A 16,791-nucleotide genomic window follows, 5' to 3' on the forward strand; every position below is an offset into this window, starting at 1 on the left:
GTTGTTTCTTTTATACATTATCATAGAAAAAAAAAATTATTTGAATCAAGTAAATAAGTTTGAAGAATTTCATCTTCTTAACTTAAGTAGAAAAATTCTCAAGCTAGGAAATTTTGCTTGATATAAGAACTTTTCGTCTTGATGCAAGACAATGAAACTCGTCAAAATTCTTTCCTTGGTTCAAGAATTTTTTTTTCACTGTTCTTTGACGGAACGCGTTTCTTAAATTTTAAGGCATTAAATAGGAAATATTTTCTTCGAAATTTGACTTTTGCCTTCCGTTTTCCAGGTCTTGATAAAAAAATTCACATGTTAAATCAATAAATTATAACTCTTTGATAGAGAGCACATAGTCGGCTTTTTTGGAACTCTTTATTTCATAATTCGTTTCGCGTTTATAGAAGATCAAAGTCACATTGTTCAGCGTAATATCAATGAACATAAAAGCTATTTCTTTTGACTTTAACTTCAATCATTCTGCACCTCAATCCCCTTTTCATTTTTACAAAATGACAGAGCTCAAAGGACGATATTGATTTAAAATTACGATAGTCCAAAAATACATAAAAAAAAAAAAAAAAAAAAACTACTAGTCAGGATTAATTCTGCTATAACATTATTAATTTGTCCTTTAACACATTTTTATCTCAAAACTAAGCCGTCAAAAGCTAAAAGTTCAAAGTCACAAATATCTTGAAAGCCTAGAAATTTTACCCTTAACCCATTTTTCGAATTCAACCTTCTGTTAGAAATCACTAGAGATGATTAAAATTATCTGCGGATGCGCTATTTAATCATAGGATGCAATTCACATCCTGTTGTCGCGTTTAAATATTCAATGTCTCAATCACCAGGCTCATTTTCTAGTTTTCTTTGAAAACTAAATCTTGAATATTAAAAAAAAAAAAAAAAGGAGAAAATGTATTCAAGGATAATTATGTAAGTATTTAGTACAAAGCATTGTTTATACTCCATTAGTTAATTAATTTGAGCACTGGCTTTCTTTACAGACTTTTCCTCGCGGCCTTTGCATTCGGGGAGGTAATAAGCTCATGGGAAGACAATGACGACCGCATAAAAGATCTCGGGTGGCTTTTTGATGTTGAAAATAATGAGGTAGACGACAAGGTAGGAGAGCCTACTGTTTGTGATACTAACGACTGCAAAAGCCTGGGTTTGTATTTATTTACTACTTATTATTTATTATTAACAACTATTGTATGCCAAACAGTATGCATACCTTGAGGAGCTCCTTTTGCTGCTCATTTTTTATATTAGATAACTATCAAATTTCTTTTTTATACTTTTTTACACATATTTTTTCGTTTGAGTTTATCAAAAATAATATAATTTTACAGAAAAAGATATTTTAAATTGATAATTTTTCAATGGTGTTTTTAAATTTTTTAACCAAAAAGAAAACATTGACCATAAAATTAAACGTTTGCCATCATTAAAAATTTTTTGCATATATTTGCTGTAGAAAAATCTTGAGAATTATAATTTGAGTGTAAAAATTTGTAAAATTACAGCATTAATATTTTTTGAATAATAAAAATATTCAAAAGAGATAATAACAAAAGTTAGGAGACAATTTCAAAATATTGATTTTTTTATCTAAAATATATTTAAAGTTTTTTTTCATAAAATTTTTGTTACTTTAAAAAATTTTTGACTTATTAATTTCTTTATCATAAATTTCTTACACAAAAAAAATATTTTTTTTTTTCAGCCAGAGAATTCTTAAGCGCAATGAATGACTCCGTTAGTCCATGCGATAATTTTTATGAATTTGTGTGCGGCTCCTGGAAAATTAATAGCCCCATTCCAAAATATACTCCTGTTTGGGGCAGACCTTTCTTGTTCCAAGAAATAGTTTTTCGGCGTGTAAAAGGTATTTTTAATAAATTAAGTATTTATAACTTCCAAAAATTAAAAGTTTCCAATTTAAAAACTTTTTAAAACTTGTTCTTACCTACACTAAGATTCAAATTTTTGATAAATATTCACAAAGAAAATTTTATTTTTTACTAGTAGCCCGCCCCAGCTTCGCACGGGTATTTAAAAAAAATTTCAAAATTAATTATAATATAATATAGCCTTTGTCACCCGGAGATAGTGTAGCTTCCCAATAGTGAAAGAATTTTTCAAATCGGTTCAGTAGTTTTGGAGCCTATTCAATGCAAACAAACAATCAAATCTTCCTTCTTTATAATATTTGTATAGATATGCTGTTATCATCTATTATTCCACCTCTTAGCAACCGTTGCTTAGCAATCTTAGCAACGCCCCTTAGTAAACGTTGCTCGGCAACCCTAGCCACACCTTCTAGCAACAGTTGTTCACAAATTTGAGACCAACCTTCTATTTGAACAAGATATATTTTATGATCGATGAAGTTAATTTTAAATTAATAAATTAATTTAAATTGATTATTTTTTTTTCAATTTAATAGGAATTTTGGAAGAAAAACCAAAACCAGAAGACATTTTGCCAGTAAGACAAGCCAAAAAATGGTACCGTGCTTGTATGAACGTAGGTAAGTACCAAAATTCGATAAAAGATTCAAATTTTAAACTCTTAATAAACGAAGGATTTAATTAAAATTTTTAGAGGCGCTTGAAAAAAGAGGACTGAAGCCCTTGGAATCAATTCTGATGCAAGTTGGAGGGTGGCCGATGACCATTGACGCTGAAGAATGGGATGAAACCGATCACTCATGGCAGAGAATTGAGCAGCACTATTTCCAAATCACTGGCTCGTATATTTTCTACGATTTAACTCCCAGCTGGTACAAGAGCTCGCTCGTTAAAGTAATTTTATTACGGATTAAAAATTAGTGCTATTGACAATTTTTGATTGTCGATATTGAACTTTTTATTTTTCAGTTATCGAAAGGGCCGCTTCCATTGAAGGACAAGCTTCCGTTCCAGTTCAAAAACTACACCGGGGATGAGTACGGGAATTACAAGGATTTCATATCATCAGTTATTAAAATGTTTGTTGAGCACAACAGCGCTAATATTACAAGCAAGATGATCGAGAAGGATATTCGCGATTTGATTGAGTTTGAAAAAGCTTTATACGAGGTAAATTCGATTTTTACATTGACATTAAATATCTAAGAATTTATTTAATTATGGATTTTTTCTAAAGACTCCAAGAACTGAAGACAAAGATTCGATGACTATTGAAGATTTCGAAAGTTGGTACGACGAGAAAACTGAAGACAAAGGCAATAAAGTATGGAAAATTTTTTCTTCGATCAATAGATTGTTCATTAATTTAATTAAAATTTTTTATTAACACAGATTAATGTTAGAAAGTTGATAAAAGGAGTTTTTGAAATGGTCAACCATGATACAGAGAATATCACGACGATAAAAGTTGATAATATGGATTATTTTGTTAAATTGAACGAATTGTTGAACAAAACTCCCAAGCGAACTATCGGTAATTCATCGAATCATTAATTTTTGATATTTTTTTTGTTAATTTTAATTAATAATAACAGCGATGATATTTTTTAGTGAATTACATCCATTGGCATTTTGTCAGCAGTATGTTAGCGGCAACAACAGAAGAAATGCGGGATATTTTCTTCAAATTGATGAAAAATGAGTTCGGTGTTACAGCAAGGCAACCAAGGTAAAAATTTTAATTCAGTAATTTATTTAAGATAGTATTGTCAATACTGCAAGAATTAAATTTAAAATAGAGATAGAAATAATTTTTAATAGCTTGTTATACTGAAAAAAAGTTAACTTGAATCAAGTAAAATTTACTGAAACCAAGAAAAATTTCTTAGTTTAATAATTTTTTCACTCAAATCAAGATGGTAAACTTCTTGATTCAAGTTAATATACTATACTCGATTTTTACTTGTATACCGTTTCTTTGGTTTTTACAAGGCTGAGTAGATGGTAACTGTCGCATTCAGCGGGTGCGCCACCACCCTGTCTTTATACTGTCCTGTTTTTATACTACGTTTGGACCCCAGCACATCCCTTTTCACTCCTGTATTTCACTGCCATAATCAACCTTATTTTTTTCGCACATTTATTCTCAACTTTTTATTATCACTGCGGCTGTGGACCGACTTGTGCTTTCTGTACTGTATTTACCCTATTCCTCACCCCTTTCTATCGGTTGTTGGAATAGTGGCGATGGGGAAACCACAGAGAAAACCCATGCCAGTACAGTTCGGCTACCAGAGCGACCCCCGACGGTTGGTGTTGGAACTATTCGAACAATCGTCGGGGCCCGAACCCTCGCCTCACGGCATGATGTGCGAGCGAACTAACAGGATAATGACTTAGCCCGCTCGGCCATCATGCCACCTGATTCAAGTTAATATTTTTTTCTGTGTATTTTTATTATTGCAATCACGTGCTCTGATTCTGTACTTTCAATTATAATAATATTGAATATATATTATTTCCTTTTATTACATAAATTTTTATTGAAATCTAAACAGCGCTTTTGGTGAAATATAACAAAAACAGTGATTTCAAAAGTTTAAAAAATTCAATATCTTTTTACTGAGTTTCTGTATGTTAATTAAATGTTACAAGATTTTTGATAACAAAAATAACCTATGGTTCTATTTTAGGTGGCTAGAGTGTATAAAAGAGGTGAAAATGGAAATAGCAACTGGATATGCTTTTTCCAAAAAATACTACTCTGAAAAAACCGATCAACATGTAAGGACAATGGTAAGCAATATCAAGAGCGAAATGAAGTTGCAAATTGAAAAATCAAACTGGTTGGATGATGAGACTAAAAAAATAGCTATTGAGAAGTTAGAGTCGATGGAACTGTTTGTTGGGACACCTGATTGGTACAAAAATTCAACATATGTATTGAACGCATACAAAGGGGTAATTTTGTTTTTTATTTCTTTGAGAAATTGATGTTTTTTTCATGTATTTGGATTTATTAGTGGAATATTTGATGTATTTAGCTTGTCATTGGTGTCAATCACTTCGACAATGTTCTAAGCTACGCAAAATATGAAATTAGAGAAGATATACGTGATATATTGCATGAACGTAGACGTATTTCACGGTAAAATAGACTTTTCTTCGTCAATTTTCGCTAAAATTTAAAATTCATTGTAATTATAAAGGGTTTCAATTTTTTTAGAGAAATGATGGATGTATTAGAAGTCAATGCGGCGTATGATCCGTATGGAAACGCAATGGGTAAATATAAAAATGTTTAAAAAAAAAAAAGAAAAAAATAATAACAATAATTTTTCAGTTTTACCAGCTGCCGATTTTCAACCTCCATTTTTCACTGAAAAGCTTCCTCAAAACATAAACTATGGAATGTCTGGGGCAGTAATTGGCCATGAAATAGGACATGCTTATGATATCAACGGTATTTATTGATAAAAAGCATTGAAAAAAATTTTGTGTTTGAACAAGTTCTGGTTCTAAATTATTGTAGCACAGAGATAACAAATCATATGTTATGATAACAAAACATAGATTTTAATAATTAATTTAATTTATATGGTACATCAACAAAATAGTTTTGTTATTGTAGTAGAGCCCTTTAGTTAATTCAACAAAACAGTTTAGCTGAATTAAAAAATCGGTTTGTTGAACCAACTAAATTCTTTCAAAGGGATAACAAGTATTTTTTTTTTTTGGTTAAACAAAAAATATTTTGTTACAGTACCATTAACTAGTTAGTTGGTCTAAGAAATTTTATTGTTGAACCATAATAATAGTGACTAAAACAACTTTATTTTTTTATGCCAACAAATAAATTCTATTATTTTAACAAAATCAGCCAAGTAATGGTAACAAAATAATTCAGTTGTAATAATAAACAGATATTGTTATTCCAATAAAATGATTGTTGTCAAGACAATAGATTTAGCGGTATTACAAAGTAATTTGTTATTGTACAGAAAAAAAAACTTTTTGCACTAAGAAAATTTTAAGGAAGCCAAAAGTTGTTTTGGAGCAAGAGGAAATTTTCTTGGCTTAAGAAATTTTGACTTCATTAAAGAAATTTTCAATCTTCCTTAATATTTACTTGAACCAAGAAAATTTACTCTCCAGTTAAGAATTTTTTTTTTCAGTGTGCAACTTGGCTTACTTTGTTAAAATAACTAATTAATTTATTAACATAAGTAAACTCATTTATTACTACAACAGTTTTTCTGTAATTCTGTCTATTGTTTTTTCAACGAAGTTACTGTAATGAGCGTAGTCGTCATTTATTTAAATTTTATTTTTGACCAAAAAATTAATTGAAAACAGGAATAACCATGGGTTTCGAGGAGAAAGAAATTGAAATATCCAAGCAAATAATGGAAATGTACTACAAGCGCGCTGAATGTTTCCTTGACCAGTTCAACAAGTATTTCGGAGTCACCGAACCCGAATATGAAGATACCACCCCATATTACGGCGTAATTATTTTTTCTTCTCAATACGAAAAAATCCCTACAATAAATTTTACATTTTTAATTTTTTTAAAAGGACGGAAGTCTTGGACGCAGAACACGGGGCGAAAACATGGCGGATACAACAGGTCTCCACGCAGTTTTCGAAGCTTACAAGACAATGCTCAAGAAGAATGGTCCCGACAAGAAATTACCCGGATTTGAGAAGTACTCCGATGAACAAATGTTCTTCATTGCATTTGGATCGGTTAGTTTTAATTTTGCGTTATTGATATGATCTCCTATAATTTAATAAGAGCGCGTCAATTCAAAATAATGAAATTTTTAGTTATGGTGTATGGATTCTACCAAGAAATACGAAGAAATGCGTAAAGAACACGATGTACACAGCCCAACTAACTTAAGAGTGATTGGCGCGGTTTCTAATACTAATGATTTTGCACGAGCCTTCAGCTGCCCCAAAGGGAGCCCTATGAACCCGGAAAACAAATGTAACATTTGGAAGAACATCGACGAGGTTAAAAGTCCGGAAAAGCGCAAACACAGGAAGAGGAAACATCCGTGGACTTTTGATTGGTGAACTTAATTGATCAAATTTGATAAAGTTTGACTGTATCGATATGAAATAATTATTCTAATAAAAGCATTCTCTAAAAATGATAAATTATTAATCATTAGACTCATTTTTACCCTTGAAATAATTGTTTTAATCTATTAGAGTCATCAGGAAGTTAAGGTCTCAACCTTGCTTCATTAATAATGATAATTACATTATTTATTATGATAAAATTTCACGGAAGCAAGTTCCTCAAAGATAAAATTATCAAAAATTTCTCAAGGCGCATCCGTTTTTTCTCTATTAAAACCGTCAATAAGAATAATTTGAATTCAGTCTGACTAATTATTCCAGTCAGAAATGATCTTCAAACTAACTTTGTAAGTATTACTTTTTTTTTGTCCAATTTATTTGATTTTTTAACAGTTTTTAATTAAGCAATAACATTTTTTAGGCTTCTGTCACTGGGCGCAGCATTGTTCGACAATGCAGAGAGTCATAGGGATTCGGTATTGAATATCGGGTGGCTTTTCGACATGGAAGGCCGAGCCGACAAAAAATCAAACGTTTGTGAAACTGACAATTGCAAATTAATTGGTTTGTTCTTTTGACTTTGTTTTGTGACAAGAAATTTTTGATAATTTTACTCTTAAATTGGACAGCTAAAGACTTTTTGGAGAGCATGAACAAATCTGTGGATCCTTGCGAAGACTTTTACGAATACGTCTGCGGGCAATGGACAAATGAGGACCTTATTCCACCGTGGGAGTCTACTTGGTCTGTCTTTAATAAGTACCAATTGATGGTTTCTGAACGAATTAAAGGAATTTTGGAAACAAAGCCTGAACCAAATGATATTTTGCCAGTAAGACAGGCCAAAAAATGGTATCGTTCATGCATGGACACTGGTAAGTAGTTAAATTGTAAATATAGCTTGTGTCATAAATAAATTGATCAAAGTTTTAATTTACAAAGAGTTTTAACTGAACTTTTATACTATTTTAAATTTTTAAATAATCTTGCATCCAGTGTCGATGAAAAAAATTATTATCTACTAAATACTACAAGAATAATTTTGATAAGTTAACTACAAAAAAATTACAAGAATAAAAGCTCGTTTAAATTTTCTCAAGGTTAGTACTTTTTTCATATGAAATAAACTCTTTTAGTCAAAGAAGTAAATGTACTTGAATTGAACGAATTTTTCCGTACTTTTTATTTCAAAAGTAATAAATAAAAAGGCCGCATTATGCCCGACGATTACAGTGAATTTAACTGTAATTTTTAAAGAAAATTTCTTTTCGTGTAAAGATAAATTTTGTATGTTTGCTTAGACAGAAAATTTCTCCAACTGTTAGCCAAAAAAGTTTAATTATAATCAAACAAAACAATAAAAAGCTACAATTTTTACTCTACAACCTCTCATAAGGCAAATGAAGAAATTAAAAAATAAATTGAGTGAAGAAATTCATTTTTTACAAGTCATTATGTTTACACCTTCATAGAGACTTCAAAAATTTACATTAAGCCGGTGAAACCACTTTATTTCATGTGAAAATAGCAATCAATCGGTTTAAAAAGAATTATTATAAGTTCAAGAATAATTTTTCTTCCTGAGTGTACTTTTTATATCATTTATATGTAGAGTTTCAGCACTTTGCATTTATGCATTTTTAATACATGTGTCTATGTACATAATTTCTGTTGTATATTCATTTGCAGTCAATAATATGCTAAAAGAGACACTGAAACTATACCAACACTAATACTAATTGTTATTATTGCTAAAACTTAATCATTATGTTCCACATATTGCTAAAATTTAATCACTATATTACTATCACAAAGTTAATTACTGTAAATTGCAAATGTATTATTCTCCGTATCACATATGTGATTAAATTATATTATTATTATGAGTTTTACTTGTATACCGATTTATGGTTTTTACAAGGCTAATTGTCTCAGCATCTCCGCATGTAGTCTCTTTTTCAACTCTTTATTATCAATATATGCTCCGCTCTATATTATCAACACAATCTTTCAACTCTTTTATTATCAACATATTCTCCATTCTTTTTATAATCAACAACATGTTCTCCACTTTTTATAACTAACATATAATTTCGCACATAACTTTATTCTCAATGCGGCTGTGGACCGACTTGTGCTTTCTGTACTGTATTCACCCTATTCCTCACCCCTTTCTATCGGTGTTGGAATAGTGGCGATGGGGAAACCACAGAGAAAACCCATGCCAGTACAGTTTGGCTACCGGAGCGAACCCCGATGGTTGGTGTTGGAACTATTCGAACAACCGTCGGGGCTCGAACCCTCGCCTCACGACATGATGCACGAACGAACTAACGGGATAATGACTTAGTCCGCTCGGCCATCATGCCGCTGATTAAATTACATAATACTAGCAGTTCAACCCGACTTCGCACGGGTATTTAACAAAAATTTGAAAATATAACATAGTCTATGTCACCTGGGGATAGTGTAGCTTTCCAGCAGTGAAAGAATTTTTCAAATCGGTTCAATAGTTTCGGAGCCTATTCAATGCAAACAAACAAACAATCAAATCTTTCCTCTTTATAATATTAGTATAGATATATTTTATGTTCTTTTTAACAAATTACATTACATTATGATTGTCAGCTCAAGCTTGAGGCATGCAAAAGTGTATGCATGTTAAATTTCTATAACTTAGTAATGAAAATTTTCAGAGACTCTTGAAAAAAGAGGCTTGAAACCAATCGAGTCAGTTTTGATCCAAGTAGGAGGCTGGCCCATGATCATCGACGCCGAAGAATGGGACGAAAATGACCATTCATGGCAACAAATTGAACATTATTATTTTGACATCACTGGTTCTTATACCTTCCATAAAATCACTCCAGCCTCACCAGTTTCGGAAACTTCTGATTGGCCGGTAAAGTTTATTTTAATCTATATATAGTTTTCTTAATTAATTAATTAATTAAAAGCCAATAGTCGATTTTTCAGTTTCCATTCGAAAGAAAGCTCTCGAGATTTTCAGTTGACACCCAGTACGAAGTGTACATTGAAGATCACCTTGAAGAGTATTATGAATTCATCAAAGGAGTTGCTAAAGAGTTCACTAGATTCAACAGTGCATATATTTCCAAGGAAACTATGGCCAAAGACATTAAAGATCTGATAGAGTTTGAAGTTGCTTTGTATAATGTATGGAAGAAATGTTTTAGAAAAAAGAGAATAAAATAGTTTTTTATAATTTTTTATTGTTTTTCAGCTGGAACTTGATGATGAAGTAAAAACTGTTGAGGAGTTTTTGAATGAATATGATGAAGCTCTTGAAGAAATCGGTTGTGATGATTTGAAGAAAGTAAGAGTTTCTTTTTTTGTTATTTAATACACTTTTATAGCTTATCATTATTTTAATTGAGTTTATGACGTCTGATTTTTTAATTTGACAAATTTTACACGCATCGATAGTAGTATAATTTCATGCTATTATCCTGAATATAATTATTAAAATAAACAAAGTGATGAATTTTACAGGTTAAACACACATACAATGACATTAATTATTGCCCTTCTTTTAATTCATTAAAATATTACAATATAATGCTTCTAGTTTTTAATTATACCAAAAAATTTTTTAATTAATTATAATTCAAAAACTAAAAAATACACTTTAATAAAAAATTAACCTAGAAGGCAATTTTGAATGATTTTTCATAAGTTGGAAATAAAGAAGAGTAATTAACAAAAAATATCATTTTTTTTTTAAAGTGTGAAGTGTTTTTAAGATATTTTTGCAATAATATCTACTAATAAAAAAATAATGTTATCAAGTACTATAATAAAATTAATTTTTCGTCAATCAAAATTCTTATTTTAAATTTATTGAGAATTATTTTACATTTTATTTTGTTTAATTTGTTATTAAAAAGTTTTTTAAAATTTATTTTAACAGATTAATTTCCAAGATATAATTAACAGAGTATTTGATGTGATAAATCAAGAAGTAAATGATAAGACAAGGATCGAGCTTGCGACGCCAAAGTATTACGCTGAATTGACGAAATTGCTTAATGAAACTCCGAAAAAAACAATAAGTAAATAATAATAATTATTGTTATTAAATTTGTTATATTACTTTTAAAATTTTTAGTCAATTACATTCACTGGAACTTTGTGAGAGATATGCTCGAGTACACGACAGAAGAAATGAGAAGTTTGAAGAACCAATTAGAGGACACCGTTTATGAAGCCGTTGAAAAGAAGCCGCGGTAAATTTAATTAACGTTTGACGAATAAAATAAAATACTTGATTCAGTTATTAATATATTTATTTAATTTTATTTTATTTTTATAGTTATAATATTATAAAAACTGTGTGTTTAGATGGCTTCAGTGTACCGATGAGATGAAAATGGTCAGAGCGTCATCTTACGCGTTTGTCCAAAAGTTTTATACTAAGGAAATCGACAAAGAAGTAAAAGAATAATAAATAATAAATCATAACTTTAGAGTTTAATTATATTAGTTATTTTCAAGTGACTCTTGTGTTCTTGGAAGAAATAATTTATTATGTCAAGTGGAAATAAGAAGAAAGCTTTAAAAGCCTGAACAAAGGCTTTGTAAACGGTAAAGATCTCTGAGATATTTAATTAATTTTTGGCTTTTCAGGTACGTGATATGACAGAAAATTCGCGAAAAGAGTTGGAGAATCTTATTGACAAAACGAGCTGGATGGACGAAGAAACGAAGAAACTGTCGAAAGAAAAACTTAAGAAGATGAAAATATTCATTGGGTTTCCGGAATGGTACAAGAATAGAACTTATGTTATTAATTCTTACAAAGGGGTAATTAAAAAATTTTGTATGAAGTTATAGTGAAGAATGAAACTCTATAAATGATCATTAGGATGGCGTAAAAAAGCCGACTATTTTTATTTTTCAAGTCTTTTATCAAAATATGTTAATTTTTAATATTTTAAGGGCCTTGTTCGAAGATCAGTTTGATAAAAAAATTTTTAGGTGTTGCTTAAAATTTTTTAAAATTGCTTAAATCGTCAAAAATTAAATTTTATTGTTTTCAATTTTTTTCTCGTCACTCTATTATTTTCTAGGTTGAAAATTATGTACGCTCTCACTGAAAAAAAAATTAACTTGATTCAAGAGAAAAATTCTTGAATCAAGTAAAATTTCCTAAAATGAAGAAAAATTTCCTTAAATCAAAAATTTTTCTACTCAAATAAAGAATATTAATTTCTTCAAAATTATATACTTGATTCAAGAATATTTCTTTCTCTGTGCTGAAAATTTAAAGTCGAAATTTTTATTCATGAATAAAAGTCGCTCAAGATTTCAAAAAAGTCAAAATGCTTTTTTTATATTCTTCAGTATGTCAACTTGATAGAAAAAATTTAAAGTTCGTCCACTGATAGAAAGATTTGTTTATAATTAAAAATATTTAACAAATCATTTATTAGAGACCACTTTTTAGTCCTTAACAAATATTTCTTAGTATTTAAAAAGATTTATCAATATTTAATAAATAAATATCAGATTTATTAAATACAAACAAACCATTTTAAATACTAAGAAATATTTGTTAAATACTAAAAAGTGGTCTCTAATAAATGATTTGTTAACTATTAACAAATATTTTTTAATATAAATAAATCCTTTTATCAGTGTTGATATTAATATTAAAAAGTAACTCGAGAGCATTTTAAAAATTTTACTTTGAAAGTTTTAAAAATCTTGAGCTCTAAAAAATTTTTTATCGAGCTGATTTTTTAAAAGGGTTCTAAAAACATTACAAACTTACAAATTTTTATAGAAGACTCAAAACATAAAAATAGTTGGTTTATTTGCACCACCCTAGTCTACATATTTAAAAAATTTCTTTTTTTTTAAGATAAGAACTATGACTTTAACCATTAAAAAATGTTTAAAAATTTATTTTAGTTATTAATTGGATCAAATCTCTTCGACAACATACTAAGTTACAGAAAGTACGAAATGAAAAAAGCTTTGTACAACGCATTCGATCCTACCGAAGAATCTGCAGATCCCAAGTACGTAAGAACTATTAATTAATTAATTAAAATCAAGAAAATAAATTATTTAAATAACAAATTTTCAGTGAGGAAATCGACCCGACTATAGTCAACGCATTTTACACCCCGGATCAGAACATAATAGGTAAAAAAAAAACCATGCAATATAAAAAGAACCACCTAAAATTGATCGATTAAAATTTTTTAATAAAAAATAGAACTACCTGCGGCGAATTTCCAGCCTCCGTTGTTCACCTCTCAAATTCCACGGTAATAAAATAATCAAATGAAACTCAATCGTAGCTATCAATTTCATTTATAACTTTTCAAATTTATGTTTATGACCGATCACAGAAGCGTTAATTACGGGATGGCGGGTACTGGAATCGGCCACGAAATGGGCCACGGATTTGACGTCCATGGTTAGACTGAACTTAAAATTTTTCATAAATAATTGTTTATTTTTAATTGGTAATCAATTCACTGACCGTAAACATTTATTGCAGGAATAAATTTTGGAGATAACGGTACCACGACCCAAATATCTTCCCAAATGTTGTCATTGTACTACAAGCGCGCAGAGTGCTTTCTCGATCAGTACAACAATTATATAGGAGCTTCAGAGCCTGGTTACGCGAGCTGGCTCAGGTATTTGTTTAACTACCAAGGAAATAGTTTCGGCGCGAGAACTCAAGACGAGAACATTGCGGATGTTACTGGAATCCAAGCTGTTCTTGAAGCATACCTCAAGACACTCGAAAAAGAGGGTCCAGATACAAAACTTCCGGGATTTGAAGAGTATAATGACAAACAAATGTTTTTCATTTCGTTTGCCGCGGTACGTAAATTTGAAAGTAATTTTTTTGTTGGGACAAAATAAGACAAGTTGTCGTTCCCATTTACTATGTATGTTATCATATATGATAACACAGTATAGGTTATGATAACTAATTTAATTTATCTGTTGTATAAACAAAACAGTTTAGTTAGTGTAGTAGAGCCCTTTAGTTAGTTCAACAAAACAGTTTAGCTGAATTAAAAAATCGGTTTGTTGAACCAACTAAATTCTTTTAAAAGGATAGCAAATATTTATTTTGGCTTTATAAAAAATATTTTGTTGTAGTAACATTAACTAGTTAGTTGGTCTAACAAATTTTCTTGTTGAACTAGCTAAATTACTTTATTAAAAATCTAATACATGGAAAGAATAAGATTACACTGGATAACATTCCAGATTATACTAAGTGACATCTGTAGTGAAAAGAAATTTCAGATAGTAACTAGTATAATCTACATTATACTGAGTGATATCTAGATTATACTCATTGTAATCTTTCATTTCCCCCAGTAAAATTTCAGATTATACCACGTAAGATTCCACTGGATATAATCCGAGAATTTGGATTATACCCAGTGATATATGCACCATTTTCTTTCTAGCGCTGCGCGTAAAGTGCTGTTTAAAATTTGTGAATTATAGTCAATCATCAGTATATTGAGTTTAAAAAAAATATAATCGGTGTATTAATTACTGTGTGAGCATTTATTTTTTGTGCTATGTAACAATATGTTTTATATCCGTTATAATTATTAAAATTACAAGATATGTGAAAATAGTGTACAAGATGTATGTTTTCACGTTTAAACTTTTGACAATAACATCTAACCTGTTCATAGTCATATGATTATGCTAAAAGCGCAGGCGCTAGAAAAAAATCGCGGAGATATCACGGGGTATAATCTAAGATTCTACTGAGTATAATCCACACAGTAAAAATTTTGCGTCAATGCGTCAAAAAATTTTGTGTTAAACATTTAACACTTTTTATGTTAATTTAACACTTTTCTGTGTTAATTTAACACAATAAATGTTAAATTTATACATAAAAGTCTTGAATATTTAACACAAAAATTTTTAACACAAAATTTTTTGACGCAATGACGTAAAATTTTTTACTGTGCAAATTCTACAGGATACAATTTCGGATTATATCCAGTGGAATCTTACGTGCACGTAAGATTATACCATGGTATAATAGATTATACCATGGTATAATCTAATATTTCACTGGGAGAAATGGAAGATTACAATGAGTATAATCTAGATATCACTCAGTATAATGTAGATTATACTAGTTACTATCTGAAATTTCTTTTTACTAAAGATATCACTAAATATAATCTGGAATGTTATCCAGTGTAATCTTGTTCTTTCCGTGTAGTAACAAAAACAAATTTATTTTTTTGACAACAAATAAATTCTATTATTTTAACAAAATCAGCTGAGTAATATTAACAAAATAATTTAGTTGTTCCAACAAGCAGATATTGTTATTCCAACAACCTATCAATTTTTCACCATAAGTAAACTTATTTGTTACTATAACATATTTTTCTGTAATCTTGTCTTTTTTTAGTGTAACGAAATCATTTTTACGAATGTGATTTTTCATTTCTTTTCAATCGAAAAACTTTATGATGATAAAAAATAATCGTAAAATAATTTGCAGACTTGGTGCGAAGCTGCAACGGATGAAGGGGCCGAACAAAATCTCAAGTTAGATGTCCACAGCCCAGGTCGCTTGAGAGTTATCGGATCGGTTTCAAACACAGAAGCCTTCGCAAAAGAGTTCAACTGCCCAAAAGGCAGTCCCATGAACCCTGAAGACAAATGCACAATTTGGGAAACCGATTCTGGACAAAGTCTCGCCAGGCATTCAAGATTCCGCAAACGGAAGCGCATTTCAAAGATTAAAAACTGATGAAATTGATTTTGTCTGTATGAATAGTTCAAATATGTCATGAGTTATAATTTTAATAAAACATTAACAGAATTGGTTCATTAAATCCATTACCTACACCACCAATTTGCCTAGTCCTGTATGAAAGTTATTGAATAGTTAGCTTTGATGTTAATAATTAAGCTACAAGTACAATTTGGATTTTGGTTCGGTGGATGAATAACGGATAACGGACATAATGAGAAGTTGATAATTTTGAATACGATCTCGTTGATTATGATTATAATTATAAATAGAAATAGACATGAGTTGGTAGTGTAGGTTAATAATTAAACGTGCGATGATGACAGTGTAATATGTAAATGAAACACGGATATCCGTCTGTTTGTGCTGGATAATGTAAACTGATAGACGTTAAATATCTCCCCGGGTCGAAAAATTTAAACTGATTTTAAGCTAAATGATCTGCATTTGAACTTATTGATCTGTATTTGAACTCTTAAAAACATTTTCATCTGTATTTGATCTACTATTGAAATTATTTTTGATCTGTTTTAAGTCTAAATAACTTTTTAGTAAAATAATTGAGCAACTATGAATATTTTATGCTGTTTCTAATCTAATGAGACTAAAAAGTTTTAAAAGTTTGATCGGTTTTTAGTCTAGTTAATTTATAGATGGACGTTATGTATTGTTTTCAAATTCAATATGAAATCTTATACTGTTTTTGTTCTACAATTTTCACTTTAAATGTTCGAAGGCCAAAAGTCGACTAAGATAGTGACTTATAATTTTTTGGACTCAAAAGTATCTCATTAAAAATTATAAGCCACATTTATTTGAAAAAATTTAATGAGCGGTATTCACTACTTGGTAGTTCAAAGAATACCGTTTGGTATACATTGCACTACGAAATAGGGAATAGTCACTATTTCAATTTCAGAGAATGAAAAGCTGTGCCCTGTAGAAGATCCTCGAGGATATGAATAAAATAATAATAAATAAATATATTAT

General features: G+C 29.7%; 3 protein-coding genes across 6 annotated transcripts in view; 2 read left to right on the forward strand and 1 right to left on the reverse strand.

Annotated features, from left to right (window-relative positions):
- The window catches only part of LOC123265477 (CCR4-NOT transcription complex subunit 6-like), a 602,565-nt gene that overhangs the window by 72,201 nt on the left and 513,573 nt on the right, over positions 1 to 16,791 (reverse strand). The window lies entirely within an intron of this gene.
- On the forward strand, positions 824 to 7,085 carry LOC123265476 (neprilysin-like). Its single transcript, XM_044729265.1, has 16 exons — positions 824 to 939; positions 1,011 to 1,174; positions 1,733 to 1,894; positions 2,456 to 2,539; positions 2,614 to 2,813; positions 2,889 to 3,089; positions 3,157 to 3,243; positions 3,312 to 3,453; positions 3,531 to 3,648; positions 4,613 to 4,880; positions 4,964 to 5,067; positions 5,146 to 5,204; positions 5,263 to 5,382; positions 6,276 to 6,427; positions 6,498 to 6,668; positions 6,750 to 7,085. The coding sequence occupies exons 1-16, from the start codon at positions 920 to 922 to the stop codon at positions 6,999 to 7,001; spliced, it is 2,304 nt and encodes a 767-aa protein (XP_044585200.1). The 5' UTR covers positions 824 to 919; the 3' UTR covers positions 7,002 to 7,085.
- Positions 7,259 to 15,870, forward strand: LOC123265473 (membrane metallo-endopeptidase-like 1). Of its 2 annotated transcripts, none has more exons than XM_044729261.1 (16): positions 7,259 to 7,357; positions 7,432 to 7,574; positions 7,640 to 7,885; positions 9,707 to 9,912; positions 9,975 to 10,187; positions 10,255 to 10,347; positions 10,942 to 11,083; positions 11,140 to 11,257; positions 11,373 to 11,463; positions 11,658 to 11,834; positions 12,945 to 13,054; positions 13,123 to 13,181; positions 13,255 to 13,306; positions 13,391 to 13,458; positions 13,543 to 13,874; positions 15,547 to 15,870. In XM_044729261.1, exons 1-16 carry the CDS (start codon positions 7,338 to 7,340, stop codon positions 15,796 to 15,798), a joined length of 2,322 nt encoding a protein of 773 aa, XP_044585196.1. In that variant the 5' UTR covers positions 7,259 to 7,337; the 3' UTR covers positions 15,799 to 15,870. The 2 variants fall into 2 exon arrangements, with proteins under 2 accessions (XP_044585196.1, XP_044585197.1); XM_044729262.1 differs by having other exon boundaries at positions 9,987 to 10,187.

The sequence above is a fragment of the Cotesia glomerata genome, linkage group LG5 (assembly GCF_020080835.1).
Source record: "Cotesia glomerata isolate CgM1 linkage group LG5, MPM_Cglom_v2.3, whole genome shotgun sequence".
In the NCBI taxonomy this organism is placed as follows: domain Eukaryota; kingdom Metazoa; phylum Arthropoda; class Insecta; order Hymenoptera; family Braconidae; genus Cotesia; species Cotesia glomerata.

Bases quoted from the DNA above. Each gene is read 5' to 3' on its own strand.
- LOC123265476 (XM_044729265.1), top strand. From the start codon at position 920: ATGTATTCAAGGATAATTAT. The intron at 940-1,010 runs GTAAGTATTTAG...CTTTCTTTACAG, and splicing joins ATGTATTCAAGGATAATTAT to ACTTTTCCTCGCGGCCTTTG. The intron at 2,540-2,613 runs GTAAGTACCAAA...TAAAATTTTTAG, and splicing joins CCGTGCTTGTATGAACGTAG to AGGCGCTTGAAAAAAGAGGA.
- LOC123265473 (XM_044729261.1), top strand. From the start codon at position 7,338: ATGATCTTCAAACTAACTTT. The intron at 9,913-9,974 runs GTAAAGTTTATT...AAAAGCCAATAG, and splicing joins CGGAAACTTCTGATTGGCCG to TCGATTTTTCAGTTTCCATT. The intron at 11,258-11,372 runs GTAAATTTAATT...CTGTGTGTTTAG, and splicing joins GCCGTTGAAAAGAAGCCGCG to ATGGCTTCAGTGTACCGATG.